At 39.0% G+C, this 18315-nt stretch overlaps 1 protein-coding gene across 1 annotated transcript; it reads right to left on the bottom strand.

Annotated features, from left to right (window-relative positions):
- Nucleotides 1–225: 225 nt before the first annotated feature.
- Nucleotides 226–18230, bottom strand: LOC141905669 (uncharacterized). The gene is made up of 3 exons (XM_074794637.1): nucleotides 18025–18230; nucleotides 9790–9882; nucleotides 226–8412 (listed from the first exon to the last, which is right to left on the bottom strand). The coding sequence occupies exons 1-3, from the start codon at nucleotides 18179–18181 to the stop codon at nucleotides 4097–4099; spliced, it is 4566 nt and encodes a 1521-aa protein (XP_074650738.1). The 5' UTR covers nucleotides 18182–18230; the 3' UTR covers nucleotides 226–4096.
- Between the last annotated feature and the right edge of the window lie 85 nt (nucleotides 18231–18315).

Genomic DNA, 18315 nt, shown 5'->3' with positions numbered 1-18315 from the left:
TTTATATTGATTATTTTCTCGAAAAATAGTATATCATGGATGGAAAAGAGAGGAAGTTTTGTACATAATTCGAATGAATATCTGGAATAATGTGACACGAATTGAGCGGGTTAGACAGCAGTAACAAGTATTGATATGAAGAGACAGGATATATGGTAGGTCCGGAGTGCGCGACCAGATGAAGGACAAACGTAAAATAACAATCAAACACTGACAATTCAACACCATAGATACAGCACTTTTTGCCATTTTTATTTTTCAAATTTTTTCATGCATGATTATAAGATATCGGGTGGCGACATTGCATAAAACAACTGCTTATTAATATTATATCCATAGCAAGTGATTGACAGAAGGCTGAACAAAGAATATACACACATTTGAATAGAGTATGATTAATCCCACTTTCAAGGGGTGAGGCTACGCAAGCAAATTCAAACAAATATATTCTTAGTTTTTAGAGCTATTTGTCTTAAGCAGCGACCTTTCTAGAAGAGCAATTCCTACTTGACTTATTAATGATGTGTCAGCGAACCTACTCGAGCTCATCGAATGACATTAATAAGTTATGTGAGATTCATACATATATATCAGTTGATTAACACCTCTAAAGTCCAGTTTGGTCTCCGATGAAATACAGTCATTGCCTATGATGCATAAGTATGCAACTGTAAAAGATATATAATATTTGGATGATATTATTACAAAATGCTGCACCAAATAATCAGTAATATTAAACAAGATCTCTTTCTGGTCCATTCAAAAATCCACTTTCAAACAACCAATTCGTGGAGAAATCCCAAATCATGAGCTGTTCTTAAGAGTTACAAATCTCAAAAATTATGGTGGGGATTTGAGAATAAATTACCATCAAACCTGATGTCACAGCACAGAGTTATATATGCTATAAAACATATTGAACTAATGTAATCAATAAGTATAAATTTATGAGTTAAGTGTCAATTTGGCTTCATTTTTCACATTCACTCTAAATACATGAACCGCTAAATAAACCTATAAAAACTGCGTTGTTCGCACAAATATCACTACAACCAGACTGGAATAATGTCAGACTACTCAAATGTCATATTTCACAGAATCTTTCAACATTTTCAGACAGTATTTATGCATCGATTTGATGCCAAGTTTTCGCTTGTACTATTGATTTTGTTACCGCTGCACCGACAAGCATACATCTAACTGCAGTTGACCCTTCTAGACACAATGATTGTAATAACTTGTAATTCGATTTATACATAATTCAATCGAGTTTTGAGCATAACCAACAGTAGTCATTATTCAAAGGCATACAGTAATTATCAATTATGTCTCTAGGTTCAAGTAACACAGTAGAAATATGTCTTTCAGATCACATGTAAATTTAGGTGATAACACAACATCTGTTATTGATAAGGGATAGGTTTGGTGTCATTATACAATCCCGCTATTTGAGATAAAAGCAAACGCAGTCAGATTCTATATTCTATTACCAACCAAATGCGTCATTACAGACTAAATAAAGATACAGAAAATAATTTCATAAGTGACAATAATTACATATAACAGCAGTTTACTTAAAAATAGAAGGGGTCTCAACTTATTTCGATCACCATGGAAACCGAAACCTTCTAACATGGCACTCTTTAGTTCGCAACCCACACGAGCAGTGACCAAAAATAGCACATCAACGCAATCAGCCCGCGCCCCCGCCCTCTCGAGTGAGGAGCAGCGCAAAATCTCACAAAAATCATCATCATTATTACGACTATCAGTTCGGTATAAATGCTTGAGCACGCCAACATACTCACACAGACCATAGAGAGAAAATAACCACAACATTTATAAACATTTTATAATCATCTTATCGAAATATTACACAAGACAATACAGTCATCGATTTACGTAGCTTCATAGAAGAGAATTTGTTGAACCATGATTTATAGCTAGGCTTCCATCACCACGTAAATTCAGCTTCACACGAGTTTCACTAGTCACTAACCCCCGAACTGGCCTAAACATCTACTGTTACTAATTTCCTTTAAGGAATCGCTTCGCACACATTTCATAATGAATATTTACATCTAGCAGAAAAAGCTTTCAATTTTTCATTCGATTCATAAACATCGATTACCATACTACAAAAAAACCTGGAAGATTAATAATTATCAATAATATCGTTGCAATTATTAATTAATGAAAAAGACGACATACGGCAAACGAACGTGTGTTAATTATTTCAACATTGTATATATCATTAAGCCGACACCAGTTTTTTAAATCTAATGACACAATATAAAAAGCTGTTGACAAGTGCGGCCCCCTTCAAGTCTATCTAACTACATTAAACATTTTATCTTATTGACAATTCTCTGGGCTTTAAATCCTTTATTACGCATCATCAGGTATCATAGTTTATCAATTATACGCGATATCAATATCATAACAAAGCTCTCGAAATAAGCTCTTACTATATTTAATCTTCATTGCGTCCCTACGCCTAAACAAATCATGGAATAATTATCTAATTAATCAATCGTACCTAATTTAATTAATAATATTAATAATAATAATCACGAGTGTTCTATATGTACACATAATATAATATAAATCGTATAAAAAACCAACAGAACAATGCAAAAAAGCAGTCGAGATACAGTTCATTCAGGCTAGTACCGCGCGGTGTCAAGCATGTGGTGCCATCTATGAGCAGACATCTACACCACGGACTGTAACGCAGTGCTAGTGTAGATTCATAGATTCGTTCCACCGTGACATCGAAACACGCCCAAAAACTACGCTCAATCAAACAATACATAATCAATTAACCTTTGACTGCCTAAAAAACCTCCACTTGATGATATAAAGTATAGCAGTAGAGAGGATACAACGCGAATATTCGAAATGAATAAGTGCTGAATACGTTATTTACATCAATGACTCATTTGCCAACATCATCAAGAGGAGAGCTGCGAGCTGCTTGTATACCTACCAACAAACTGCACTCTACATGTTGGACTGATTTCAGTAATCACTGCAGCAAATAACTAGAATTCTACGCATTCTATCGCATGTTTTACCATTGTGTAACGTCCAAATTATCAGCCGAATAGAGTACGAAATTACCACGATTCGGGGTTTACACATTATTTTTCATCGCCACCAATACACATTCAAGACAATAAATATCCGATTCTGCATAGATGCAGATTCATACATGAAGTTATTACTGAATGAATACAATACTGAATTTATCAAATTGCCAGTTAATGGCAGTTATTTCTCAAACTACCGATTTAGATATCATTTTGATTTGGTCTGGAGGTAATGAATAAGCAAAAAAATGAAACGCTCTCATCACTTTTGAACTTTGCAAACCTTTTATTCTCGACGAACAACATATTTATACTTATGTCTGACATGTCCGATTATTGTGGTGGATAAATGTTTTGATTCATAACTGCCTTAGCGGATAAACTTCTTCTATAGATTAAAGCGAAGACAAACAACATCGAAGAATGCATTGATGATTTGCGCACATCACGCACATGATCTTTAGAAATGGCCTGCGGATATCGCGTTGCTTAGAGAGTATGGTCTTAAGCCGAGAATGAAGTATAGCTAGCTATGTTGCGCTGGTTCCGTGGCAGCTTTTGAAGCTCATGCCACAGTATTTTTATCAATATATACGTCGTGTAATGATAATCAGGCTATAACATACGAAACGCTAATTGATCGACACCCAATTTTCATTGATGAAAAACAACATGGCCATGGGACGAATTGTGACATGTCTCAGTTCGCTTGTACGGTACACCAGTCAATTAATACAGCGACAAGAGAGCATTGTATATTTAATCAATCCGAAAACTAATACCAACCAACTGTGTCACAATCGCAATCCGTCATCAAATTGGATTTCACCCCGCAAATATCATCATCCAGCAGCTAGGCTTTATTTCTAACTCGCTGAATCAAATACAAATTTCAATATTCCGCGATAGAGTAAAATCTTACTCGAAGAAAAACTAGTATTGTCGTTATTATCTATATATTAATGAATCACAATTTAGCTAGGAAGTCGGTTCCCTAATGAAAGTTAGAATTCTAATCTGTATGCAGCACAACTAGTCTCATGATCTTGCAGCTGTATAGTACACCGACTAGCTGATGGCGCGACGTCAATTTTTAATTCGGTTAACTTATCGCGATGAAGACCCATCCAGTGACGTAATGTATCATTATCATAAGTAGGTATGACCGTCACCTCTAAATCCTTATCTTCCCAGGTTTGTTTCGCCTCCAGCAATGAGTTGAGGACATGGGCGCTAGGGTTCAGACTGCTGACTACGTAATATCGAGCGCGAACACGTCGGAAAAATTCTAGATCACAGTATTGTGCATTTCCGTGGTTTGGCACGTATGTCAAATCCACGTAAAATGGTGAGACAGGGGCGAGAGCTTTAGGTTTAGGACTGGCCGAGGCGGTGCTCGTGGGGCGGGTCTTCGCCGATGCTGGCTTTGAAGCCAGTGCCTTCTTCGTAGCAGGGGCAGCGTTTTCCTTCGCATCTTTAACCGGTGCTGATGTAGGTCGTGTCTTTTTAAGCGGAGCTGCATTTCTCGTAGTGGTCGTAGATGTTTTTGTTGTACTCGTAGCATTTCCCTTCTTTTCGACGGTTGTAGTTTTTGTGGTCGATGTCGTGTCTCCTTTCTTTTCCGTAGTTGTTTTCCTCGTAGTCGTTGTCAATGGCTTTGTGGGTGACGTCGGACTCTTCTTCTTGACGTCAGTCGTTTTTGCGGTAGCCGATGCTGGTTTACGCGTAGCGGGTTTTTTCGTAGTCGGCTTATGATTGACGTCATTGGCAGTAGCGCTCGCTGTCTTATCTTCGGGAGGAGGTGGTGATGGTAAACCCATTGGTTCATCCCAGTCTTTCAATGGGTCAAATGGCTCAGAAGGCTCGCCGGTCTGGATCTGCAATGGTTCGGGTTGGAATGGATCATTGCTATCTGTACCTACGAATGGATCAGGCTGATGAACGAGATTGACATCTGCTACATCTTTCTCTGTTGTCTCAATGCTTGACTGAACTGATGCCTCTTCTGCAGGTTTATCGTCCATCTCAATTTCAGTATCAGGAGTTTCTCGAGACTGTGAATCGGAAGGTATGCTTGATTCACGACTAGATTCCTGCTGCGTAGGTTCAGATCTGTTGGCATTTGTCGAATCATCCTCATCATATATACCCATCTCTGCCATGATTCGTTGGTCCATTGGTACATTAGCATTTTCTACATCTTCGGGCGAATGCTGAAGATATTGAGTTTCTGTTGTATCCACATCCTTTTCACTTTCTTCATCAAAGATACCTAATTCAGCAAGTTTCTGACTATCCAGCTTTTCATGTGAAGGTAAAGAACCAGCTTCATCATCAAAAATTCCCAATTCAGCGAGTTTAGCCTTTTCAGATGGATCATCATTTCCAGGTTGCTCTACAGTGTCACAATGAGATGCTTCCTCTAAAAATATTTTGTCAGAGTCAATGGGCTCTTGTTGGAAGAGTACTTGATCCGGCTGTGTGGATTCAGGCTCAATTGGCTCTGGTTGGGAGAAGAAAGCTTGATCTGGCTGTGCAGGTTCAGGTTCAATGGGTTCAGGTTGGGAGAAGAAAGCTTGATCTGGCTGTGCAGGTTCAGGTTCAATGGGTTCAGGTTGGGAGAAGAAAGCTTGATCCGGCTGTGTGGATTCGGGCTCAATGGGTTCAGGTTGAGAGAAGAAAGCTTGATCTGGCTGTGTGGATTCGGGTTCAATGGGTTCAGGTTGGGAGAAGAAAGCTTGATCCGGCTGTGTGGATTCGGGTTCAATGGGTTCAGGTTGGGAGAAGAAAGCTTGATCCGGCTGTGTGGATTCGGGCTCAATGGGTTCAGGTTGGGAGAAGAAAGCTTGATCTGGCTGTGTGGATTCGGGTTCAATGGGTTCAGGTTGGGAGAAGAAAGCTTGATCCGACTGTGTGGATTCGGGCTCAATGGGTTCAGGTTGGGAGAAGAAAGCTTGATCCGGCTGTGCGGATTCAGGCTCAATGGGTTCAGGTTGGAAGAAAGCTTGATCTGGCTGTGTGGATTCAGCCTCAATTGGCTCTGATTGGGACAACAAAGCTTGATCAGGCTGAGTTGTTTCTGATTCTATTTCTTCAGGCTCAAGAGTGGAAAGATCCTCCTGCTTGCTTGGAAGAATGGATGATACATCCTCTTCTTCTACATGCCCTTTCATGGGTTCTTGTGTATCTAAAACAGGTTGGCCGAAAGCTTCAAGCTGTACTGCTGGATCAGGTAAAGCTTGTGGCGTATCGAGATCTCCAAGAAGATCAGCTGAAGGAGGATCAGCTGGAGATGGGGTATCTATGAAAGGATCGCCTAAACCATTTGGTACATCTGCAGGCTCCAATTTTTCTCCCAATAGATCACCTGTGGGAGCAGGTTCAAGGTCGTCGAGAGATGCAGGGGTTTCATTAACAACTTCAGCCACAGAAGGCTCATCTGTGTCATCTGGTGTTAACGCATCTTCAGTTGGAGAGTCTTTAGTTGCAAGCAGCACATCATCCTCAATAAGAGCTGGTTCTACAGGCGCAACAGGGATAATTGGATCAGGAAGAGACTCAGCTTTTGGTTCTGGAGGCGTTTCTGGAGGAGGAATACCAAAATCTAGAAGCGGATCATCTGAGGCAGGAGGTGAGGCTTCAACAATAGGAGCAGGAGCTACTGGCTCAACAATAGGAGCAGGGGCTACTGGCTCATCAATAGCAGCTGGAGCTACTGGCTCAACAATGGGTTCAGGTTCCTTTTTAGTTGGAGGTGGTGGTATTGGTTCTACTGGTGCTGGAGGTGCCGCTTCAACAATTGGTGCCGGAGGTGTTGGTTCCCCAACTGGTACTGGAGGCACAGCTCCTACAACAGGAACTGGGGCTAGCTCTTTGGGTTTGTCTCCAGGACTTTTTACACTTGGTGATGATTTAGACGGAGGTGTTTTGCCTTTTTTAGCATCGTTAACTTTCTTTGTCGGTTGTTTCGGTGGCGAGGGACTCTTACTTGCTGTTTTTGAATCTGTTTTAGCATCACTTCCCTTTCTCTCACCCGCTGTTCTAATGCCCAGTTTACTTGTACCTGCTTTCGTAACCGATTTAGCTGCTGATTTACCGGCAACTGGCTTCTTCTTATTGTGGAGATCATCGTCGGTGCATTGTGGAAATTTAAGGAAATCTAACGCCTTCAATTTGTCGAGACCCTCAAATACTTTTTGCTGAGGAACGTTACCTGGGAACAAGATTCGAGTGATATTTTCTGACTTGTTGGCTGGCTGCCAGACTAGAAGTGAGCATACAGACACAGAATCAGGTAACGGGATTTGGCCTGGTTTACAGGCCGAAATATTTGGGACTTTCTTGCTCCATTGCAGCAAGAAATCTTTCAATTCTTTGCTATCCTGCTGCGGATTCAAAATGTACATATCTAATGACCCGTGGCCGACCTTATGATAAAGATTGATAGGTTCACTTGAATTCGGTCGCACGCAAGAAGCCGGTGATTGGCCTTGTAATTTCAAATTTTCTACAATGCGATTACCTTCATCGAGTACATTTATAAGAAGACCTCGAGATTTATCACGTGGCGATTCGCCATTCGTGGAATGCTTTACCTTATCAATAGCGTTATAATATATGTAACCGATTTCAGGATGTACGGACTGAGCTGCCTTACGCTGCATAACACTGCTTACAGCAAATATGTTGTCAGCGCCTAAATGCGTAAGGAGTAGGGCATCAATACGGTCTAGATGTCGAGTGAAATCCCAAAAGCACGCTTTACGATTAAATCCTCCATTAACGAGGAGATTAAAACCGCTTATACCGAACAGTGCGGAATCCCCTTGACCCCCGGGGAATATGTACAATGTAGGCTTGCTAAATCTAATGTTTCCGACGACGTCCGATGACTGTAGAATGTCCTCGACTTGTTGCACGTGGATGAAGTTTGAAGCGTAAGCCGTAAACTGCATAACGCCGGCGATCTCGGTCAGCTTTCCTTCCGGGTTCACCTTGATGTTCGTACCTTTAAGTTGTTTTGCGAATGCGGCAGTCGACCAATCACCCTCTTCCAAACAATGAATCGTAATAAGAGAGTCTTTTAAATCGGCGTCAGGCGTATCTTTAACGATCTGTATGACCTGATCCGGCCCGAATATGTTATCCTGGAGTACCCAGGCGCCGGAGCCTTGGATCATATGACCGGCGAATATGATGTACTTGTATTGCAGCGGTGAACCGATCAGGGAATACAGACGATTTCTTACCGTGCTGCATTGTGGATTAACCAGTACTTCCGTCTGCAAGCATCCGGACGAATAAGTCACGATTCTTTCACCTGAAATCGACAAGATTAAAATGTATGAATCGATCAGGAGCCTCGGATGCCGGATTTAAGTGGGTTCATGAAGCTCTTTACACATTTCACAGACCGTGAGCTTCTGATGTAACTATGATATAGTACCATTCAATGTTAATGCCGAGACAAAATAAGCTTCATACATAACCGTAGCCGACACTATACAACATAGAATAGAATAAGGCCCTGAAAGCATCAGTCATCTGGGCGAAGTATTAGCTGCAATAGCTTTTATTATTGAAGAAGATTAAGCTACGTCTGAGACACCACGCTATTCGTTCCTCGGGGATTTATAACATTCATTATCCCCAGACAAACAGCTACATGTGCCGCATAGACGAGAGATTGATGTATGCGGTAATTCGTCAGAAGACATTACACTATAATTGAATCCATGCTATTCATTTATAAAGACTCGAATTATTCTGTGCACTGAATGACTATCAGCATTTAGACAGACGAAAATAGAACATTTGGCGAAATTCATTCATACTGAAAACGGTATAAACTTAGTCACAAATCAGGTAGCCTAATTCTTTATTCGCTTAGTAGTTAACAAAATGACGTTATTTGATGAATAGCTATAGACATATGCAGGGTTTTGCGGATGTCTCTGTTGTATACACATCATTGTATATGGAAGCTGTAGAGGAGCCTCATCACAATGATGGTTGCCTAGGGATGTGACACTCCAGACAGCCCACACTTTCAAATCGATATTTTCAGATACGTATCACAAGTCTTTGTTTATACAGTTATTAAAACAATAGCTGTGTCAGCAAAGAAGAAATCTATACATTTCAAACCATTGTTTAATCACTTCAAAACATTGCCTGTTAATTATTCAAAACTACTTAGTGAAAAGCAATGATAAGCACTTTCTTTTTATTGAAAAGTAAGTAAGTTTATATGAGAACTACTGTTAAAACTATTTTGTTATGCAATAGAGGTTTCTTTTGTTATCAAGCACATTACGGTGAGTGGAACATGGTGGATGATAGTGAGTTCTCCGCTGAAACACCTCTCCCTCTCCAGGGGTGGATCCAGCGTGCAATTTTGACTGCCTCACCAAAGATAAATCAGGCGCATATGAACCCCGATGTTGAGTATAAGCCCTTTTCAACATTATAGCATGATGAACCTACTGCTAAAAAATACAGATAGAATGAAGACCGATGAAGTCACAAGCCCAAAAACTGACTTCCGACGTTTTGCCTCATAAAAATTTTAAGTCTTTTCAAATTTTTTTCTGCCTTTCTCCGAGAAGGGCATTTCTGATTCTGACGCGAGGCACGTGAAGCACTCGCGGATCCGCCCGGTTGCTCTCTACGGGTTTATCAGTGTTATCTATCTTACCTCCAGAACCCTCTTCACCGGATCCTGCTGAGTTTACAACACCAGCCAATTCACCATTGATATCGCATACTTCAATATCCCAGGATTTAAATCCTTAAAAGACACATAAAATAACGATTAAACATTTAAACAGGGGGTAAATAAGTTAACATTCCCATCTGGTTTATCAGGGGTAGAATTTATAATACATATCTATACTCGAAATGCATAACAATCCACACATGTCGGTATGATAACAACCTTGAACGTTGTAATAAACCTAATGATGATTTTTAATTATGGGTCGAGAGCCAACTATCTACGTAGTGAGTTCTGACATCATTGTGGAATGCATGTATCATAGCCTAGCCTATATACCGTACATTAACAATCCCTTGTGCATATGTTTAGTTTAGTTTTCCTGTTCCGATTTATTTTTCACCTGATTCAATCTACGGAAACAGTTTACCCAAAGAACATAAGAGGATGCAAGGGTGGATTGAGCCCCGGTAGTGATCGAGTACAATGTGCATGAATTAAGGTCAAAGGATCTCCTAATTTCAGATACGTGGCAAATTAAATTTGACGTCCCACAACCTCTTACATTCTGGGAGTGGTAAAATTTTCTGGTAGAGGATCCCCATACTCCTCCATTGTGCTGTGGTAGTGGACGTAGCAGTTTTCAGGAGCTGAAGCTGGATCCGGGCGACGAGATATAATGAAATTCTTGAAATTCAACATGGGTATGGCACTACCATGTATTCAGTGAACAGGTAAAACTCTTACTCAGTAACTGCAAATATCACGAGATCAGATCAGATCTCAAGTAGAAAATTCACCGGTGGCGTATTCTTCAACAGGTTTCTACGAAATTCACACAGCTGTCTGGTTACCAAGGTAACCACTAATACAATGTACTCAGCGACTACGGGGAGGACGCGGTTTCCCTGAAGTCGTCTTACGCATTTCTTATACTGAGAAGTTGAGTCAAACACTATATAGTGACAGATGAAGCAGAAGATGAAGTTATGAATGGGCAAAAAGGGATGGGTCTATGGATGTACCGAGCAGAAATATCTGGAACATCGAAAATGTAGTGTACTGGATTTAAACCAAAAATTCAACCTTCTATATATATCTACCATACGTTGATTACGATTCCAAAATCAAACAATCTTATTTGTTCCAGGAGTGGTGGATTTGTAAGGGCCACACTGTACAAGAAAGAAAGAAGGACTATCATCATCCCGGTTTCAAATATCTAAAATAATCTAAAAATCGTAAGTTCTAATCTGAGTTTTAAAATGTACATCATTGTTATTTAATTACATCGCTGACTCAATAACTCCTGAAATAGTATCGACTCTTAGTCAAGGCCGACTATTTTTCTTTACTACTAGCCTGGTTCTTTTAAAGTGACAGCTGCATCGGTAAAATAGGTTTTCAGCAAAACATAATAACGAAGTAAGTTATGCATCATAGCAAGGTGTTTAGAGTATTAGAATATTCCACCGCCCTGAAGAAGTATTTTCCCTGACATCGAAGAGTTAAGCAGAAACTGACTCATTCCAGCGGTCACACACTGTGAAAGTTCTTCTGATCACAGATGTTGCTATTGTTCTCGTAGTAAATCTTATTACTGCTACTAAATTATGAATTCTTCACAGTAAACTACGTATATTCACCACACATTCATTATCTCAACTAGCAATAGGTACGCGCGCTACATTCATTAACCAGAGTGAAGATTGAGATCTCCGAGAGAAATTTCCCATTCTAATTTATAGCTAAATCGAGCGATCTCTTCAACCGGATCCCCGCGAGATTGACATTTGAAATGGTAAAAATGTTAGCTTTTATAAGCTTTCAACTTCAGTTTCTTAAAGAGCTCGCGAGCGCGGCAGAACTTTAGATTGAAATGAAGGGGGTGAACAGATTTACATTTTACTAACTACTTAACACGTTTAAAACATTTCGGTATATACCGGCAGTACCTATCATTACTGAACTGAAATATGCAGTAAAAAAACCTGATTTAAATCATACACCAGCAAAATCTATGCTCATGTAAAGGATTAAGATTATCGGAAAAGGTCTCTCAGGCTCAATTCTTAGCTTGTAAGCTTGTGGACCAAATTTGACTCCGGGTCTGGCCCAGGTCAAACATCTTTAGTCCCTATAAATGATACTCAATATGGACCAATATGCCGAGTGTATGATAAGACACATGAGCATAGGCCACTAGTATAACAACATATTCTTGAAATTGCATCAGCAGGGAATGGGTTAATTAATGCTGATGAGAAAACCATTCTATGTTAGTCATAAAGTAGTTTGTGTTAATGACCCTAAAATGGATAAACGGATAGCGCTTGGCTGGACATGATAATCCTGAGAGATGATAAAATATAGGATAAATCAACCAGAAACTGATAACGACTCGTAATAAAACTAAACATTATTATCAGTACACAACAGAATCATTAAATGCCATAAAATGACGATATGTTCCATAAATGGAGGTAAATCGAAAGGAGAATCTTCAATAAGTAAAGACTAACTGTGAACCCAGTCCAGTTGATATTGTAAAAAAATACACTAAATTCATGAAGATCTGGGTTCACATTTCAATACAAGCTATGCACTGATCTCACCCATCATTCAACTACCAGACATGCTACAGACACGGTATTATGTCAATGGTCCTGTGACGTCAAGACGATACTGTCAGTATTATGACACCATCCAGCAATCGTGGTCTCAGCTACGAGCTGAATTTCCTCGGGAATATTTCAATATTAGAAAACGTTCTAATTAATCAGTGTTCGATGTAAAGATCCTCGGTAACATCTTTCACATTTCCGTACACATCAAATAAATCAAATCAGTATTTCTGGAGATAAAATAGTAACAAAATACTAAAAATCAGGAACGGTTGGCAGCTCTGCGAGGTGGAAGGATGATCCCACTCCTACTGTCGTCGTGGAAAAAAATGTTCAAAAAGATTTTTCTTGTTTCCGCTGTTTAAACGGCTTTGTATGAAAGCGCACATCAAAGCGCGGCAATTCAACTTTTGGATAAGGTCCAAATAACCCGGCGCAGAAAATCATTATATGCATCAGATGTGTCTGGATACCTGGATACATCTATAGTTCATGTGTATCATTGAATGAACATGAATTTAGTCGAATATCTAATCAAAGCGACTATAAATATTATGATCGAATCGGAAAATTCATAAATTATACACAATTTATTATGAAACAAGCCTGCAGCAACAGCAGCAGCAGTCGTAATGCTGGATTTAAAATCCATCTAACAGAGTGGAAACAGGTGATCAACTGAGCACAGATGTAAATTGACCAACACGCAGTAAATCATTATTAGACATGTAGGGAGTGGGAGAAGGGAGAGAGGGGGCTGAAATTAATCAAATCAATCCTAATAATCTGATTGAAAACTACAACATCTAAGCCTATAGAATGTATAACAAAGGAGTCAGTCATTGAACTAGGGATCTGAGTGGCTGTGTGATGAATTTCAACTCTTTAGATCAGTCACTCGCTCCGGTTGATAGCAGATACTTCACACCAATTAGAACTGAAATTTCCAATAATGAACTACTTTCATTTTATACAAAAAATTTTTTGTTATTTGGACCAACCATCCAACTATATCTGTAGCCTGCTATGATTTTCGATTTCATAATGTGCGATTGGTTTGTAAGAGACGCTAAACCAGTTATCCACATCATATCAATGAAATAAAATGAGATGGGGCAATCATCCCTATTTCAAGATCAAAAATATCTAGAAAAATTCAATTTATTCAGGGATTGAAATTGTACACAATCTATCAGAAGCGTATGGACTTAATACATATGACACCCCTGACATTTTTTTTCCAGCGATAAATTATACCATTGTCGAGAGTGGAATAAGATAAGGGGAAGGGAAGGGAAGCCCTAAAGCAAATCTAGGATTGTTCAACCGAAAATGATATGATTATTGGCCAATCATAAAATCGCCCGAGAAGAACCTGATTAACTATTGAATAGACAAGTGGGTGATAGTTGTAAAATTACCGCTCTAGATTGAAGATGACCCTTCAGTATAAACTACATATATCTGAGATCTTTACCTTATCAAAACGATTGTGATTATAGATCTATTGTGAAATAGGTTTTTGTCGACTATAACATGCAAATTCTATGAACAAAAAAGTTTATGGTGCAAAAAATAAATACGAAAGCAGATTAAAAACACCCCATAGTAATAACAATACAACTTTACTTATATTACACAGTAATTAGGCTTTATAGCATTAAGTAGCTTAATTCTTTAATCATACATTATGCAGTTCATATTTCCTTCATTTCTTGGTGACTTACTAATGACGGCTTATTGTCATAAAAAACATATAGCATAATCCCCACGCAACGTTGAAAACATTTTTCATTTTTGATGGTTATTGGATTTATTCCAGTAATTGCACAGTTGTTACTTCAGGTTCAGAGCGAAAATTAATTCATTTTCAATATCGAGTTTACCAATGGAATGATGAAAAGGTGGTCCAAAAATGAAATCAAATTCAAACCGAGCAGTGAAATACTGCACCATTAGTGAAATGATAAACCTATCATTCTTACTGGCAAGACACACAGATCCTAGAGCAGAGATTAACGTAGTTTCCCTGTATAAACACAGAGCTCTCCTCATTCAAAATCTAATCTTGTTTATCTACGACAATGACAGCCTGGACAAAGATTCTCAATATGACAACATGTGTTATAGCTAGCAATGCTTCATCAAGGTTTTGTGCATGTCATCTCTACACAGTTCGTTTATTCTAAACCTCCCACAGCGCTGCTGTTGCTGCTGCTGCTGCATCAATCCATTCATTTTGCGTTCACACGCATAAATTACCGCCACAATTTTCAATACAAAAAAACTAAGCTCTGTGACAAAACGACCAATGCATGCAATCAATGCTTGCTGTGTTTACGAAGGTTCAATGCAACAGAATTTTTACAATAAAAACTCTCCCAGTAAAAACATGTGTCGTTTATAAAAGTTATTCGACATAAAAAGTTTATTTCGATGAAACGACAAATACATAAAGCAGACTTTATTCCACGCAGATTTTATGTTTATTGGTCTAAAACTTAGGAAAATCTTTGCATCGTTTTGTAATGGCAAGCGAGAACTGGAAAGCGAGAAGAATGGTTGAAAATTCATTATTCTGATATTGGAAACGAAAATGTTCCCTCCAACAACAGGACATAGCTCAATTCCCAGAACGGCCTTAAATAACTGACGAGAAAGACCTTGAAATATCGAGATCATCGGCGTCTCAAGTGTCAAATAGCCTTTTGTTTCCATGGTGATATATAAATTCACCACAATGCGACTGTGATCCGGTAGTAATGAGATAGTCGGACGGGTTCAACGCGTAAGGGGTACAGAAAACTGCGACTAATGGCTGAACGTTTCGAGAACTTCGTAGGGGTGGTGAAAACACGAACGGGTCAGACAGACGCAAACCCACAACTGACTGACTCAGACTTTACGAAACATCGAGAATGAGTCATTCTCCCACAACAACTAAATGGCTCGGTTTTCTAAGCACGGAATGAAAGCCGGAACAGAAATATAGAGTTAGGGCTAGATACGAAGAGTCATCGCATTTACATTGATAAATCGATCATTTCTCTAAGAAAAGGCTAAAACCATAAACAGAAAGTAACGAAGTAAAGACTGCAGTCGAAACGATGCATTTACCTTCTATATTGGCTTACATGGAATAAGAAGCTCTTTGCAGGTTTAAAAAAAGTTGCAACGAAAAATTGCAGCAAATATAGGCCTATACTGCGTATAGAGATTCTTGAATTGATATTCAGCTTTTTGTTTCAAAACGATCGCTTCATATGTAACATAAGTATGAAGTGGTGATACAGTTTCAAGCTATTTGAAGGAAAGCGCGTTTTTAAACCGATAAATTTGGATACAGTTCTGGCTGTCATTATTGCCGATATTTGTCGGTATTAACAGCGAGCGAACACTTGAGACATACTCGAAAATTCCAATATTCAACATTAACAACTACACTACGTTCATATATTATGTAATAAGGAGGTTTTAAAAAATGGTTGTAATTTCGTCTTTAGAAATCACCGGTTTTACATTGAATCATACAACTTAATAACAACAAATGACGCCAAGTGACAGAAGATAAATGTGAATGAAATCCGTTCATTTAGGCGTTCAGTGAAATACTATGCGTAGCAATTGACGAGAAGAGGCCATTGAAATTATAATTAAAATTCACTAGCCGTCTAATGACTTCATAATGAATAACACAGGTATCCAAAAGCCTGTTTTATTGATCGAAAACCTTTATCGCAAATTTCAATTTTCATACCATGAAGTACATGAGTTTTTTTATACCAAGTATGCAGACGTTTTGAAAGTATAGACATACAACCGACTGGCAACCAACAAGCAGTTTTACGAGGAGGGCATGTTGTTTGAATCAAGAATCTTCTAAATTACCAACGAGCAAGGTTCACAACTGATGTACCTGCGTATTTCACAAAAAACCATATTACCAGCTAGCAGTTAAACAAATAGATTTTTCTGATCTTACAGGGCTGCGGGATGCGGGATGGTCTGCGAAGAATCATCTACGAAAATGTCAGTAGCATTTAGCCGGGTAGCCTAACCCTACCATACACTGCTGCGTAGAAAGCAACTCGAAAAAGAAAATAGCTACGAATTTTCATGCGCGCTGTATTGAATTAGGAGGAGTCTCAAAATACCAACAATCCTTCTTCCTGTATTAAAACAAATATTTGTAAAAATAGCCGACATTCAGCTGAAATATCATTCATCTACAGAAAAAAAGAACAGTATTTTTCCTGAAAGAAGTTCGTCAAATTCCAACAGCGCAGAAATGAATAGGAACTAATTGCCTACATATCTTCTGAGTGCACAATATAGAAAAAGGGACGCTTTGTCGGGAATCGGCTGAATAGTGAAAAAAAAGAACAAGTTTTCATTGTTTCCTCTGAGTTTCACAATGGGGGTTATCTGACCTGAAGATCGCTTAAGGACATAAGAATACCGGACACCTACACAGACATAGGCCTATCTAGTATGACTTAAGGCTCCTAGTCTATTATGTCAAGAGTCCAGATCAGGGAATGACATCACCTATCCCTGGCAGGATGACAGGAGGACGTGTAACGCTAAACCCGGTTGTCAAATAAATGGAAATGACCATTAGCAGGAAATAACGCATCATAGCTCATAACGCCGTAGCTCGCCAAGCGGGAAATCTTGTTGACTTTCGTACCTCATAAAAGCCATTATAGATAACCGAATAAACAGGGAACATGTTGAATAAATTTGATAGGGCTAAAATCTGTCAAATTTACTACCAACGATATCTGTAAACTGAATTAAAAGCCTGTCAATACAGACATCAAATAACTGAGCTTAATTCTCATACGATTGCGATCAAAGACCGATATCACCACCGCAATATTTCAAAACCACAGAACCTAATATGGAAAATTCCTTTTAATCATTTTTAAGGATTCGGCCCATTGTGCAATTATCATGAATTCAGCGATGACTCAAGTTTAATTCATATCAATCTAGAACAGGATTTTGAAAATAACAATAAACCAGGATCTTGAAATGCTATTCTTAAACCACTGACCTATGTAAGCCTGTTTGTAGACGACTTTCACTGATTCGCTTTAAACAAGAAACTGACTAGAAAAACAACATTTAGGGCTATATCAAAAAATTTGCTAGCTCTGGCTTTAAGACAATGATGGTAAAACATTTTTGAAAATAGATACAACTTTGCTAATACTAGGTTAGCCTTAAGAGGTATTTAATGTATTTTACAAACAGCAGTTGCAGCCAGTGACTGTCATAGCAGCAGCAGTTACAAGGGCCGGGAAGTCGACAAACATTGATTATTGACACACACAAAATATGTCAAATGAACTATTTATTGGATTTTAAAAGTGCTTTCAATTAATAGTGTTTCTATTCTTTTCTCTATTCAAAAATGTACATGACACATGCAGCCCATCCCTAGTTCGATGCTGTATCTATATATGTCTCTTCATTCAGCAACCTGATCACATCATCAGCAGCCATAGGGAAGAAGGAATCAGGATTGTCGCTGCTGACTGCTGTTTCTGTCTGGCAGGGTGGATCGAGAAGATGCAGTACAACTTACCCTTAGTAATTTCAGCTACTATTAATTCATTATGATCATCAGAGAATGGTTCTCCTATGATCACCAATAATCCAGCTCCTGAATGTTGCATGTCGCCGCCGCCACCGCTATTTTCTAATCCGTTAGTTGCAGCAGTAGATGACACTTCAGCAGCCATTGTGTCAAAACACTACCTCACCACAGTGTGTGGAGCTACCCGGGTTAGACTGGTTACCGAAGAATGCTCGCTTGCCACAGCAAACAGTCCGGGTTGTGTTCCGTGAATAGACTGGTTGGCGGCAATAGGATCTG

This window comes from Tubulanus polymorphus, chromosome 5, assembly GCF_964204645.1.
Source record: "Tubulanus polymorphus chromosome 5, tnTubPoly1.2, whole genome shotgun sequence".
Lineage (NCBI taxonomy): Eukaryota > Metazoa > Nemertea > Palaeonemertea > Tubulaniformes > Tubulanidae > Tubulanus > Tubulanus polymorphus.
This window is presented reverse-complemented; position numbering and strand designations above follow the sequence as displayed.

Excerpts from the sequence above, each read along its gene's own strand:
- LOC141905669 (XM_074794637.1), bottom strand. The coding sequence starts at position 18,181 with ATGGCTGCTGAAGTGTCATCTACTGCTGCAACTAACGGATTAGAAAAT. Across the intron at positions 9,883-18,024 it reads AGTAGCTGAAATTACTAAGG|GATTTAAATCCTGGGATATT; the intron begins GTAAGTTGTACT and ends GTGTCTTTTAAG. Across the intron at positions 8,413-9,789 it reads CGGTGAAGAGGGTTCTGGAG|GTGAAAGAATCGTGACTTAT; the intron begins GTAAGATAGATA and ends TGTCGATTTCAG.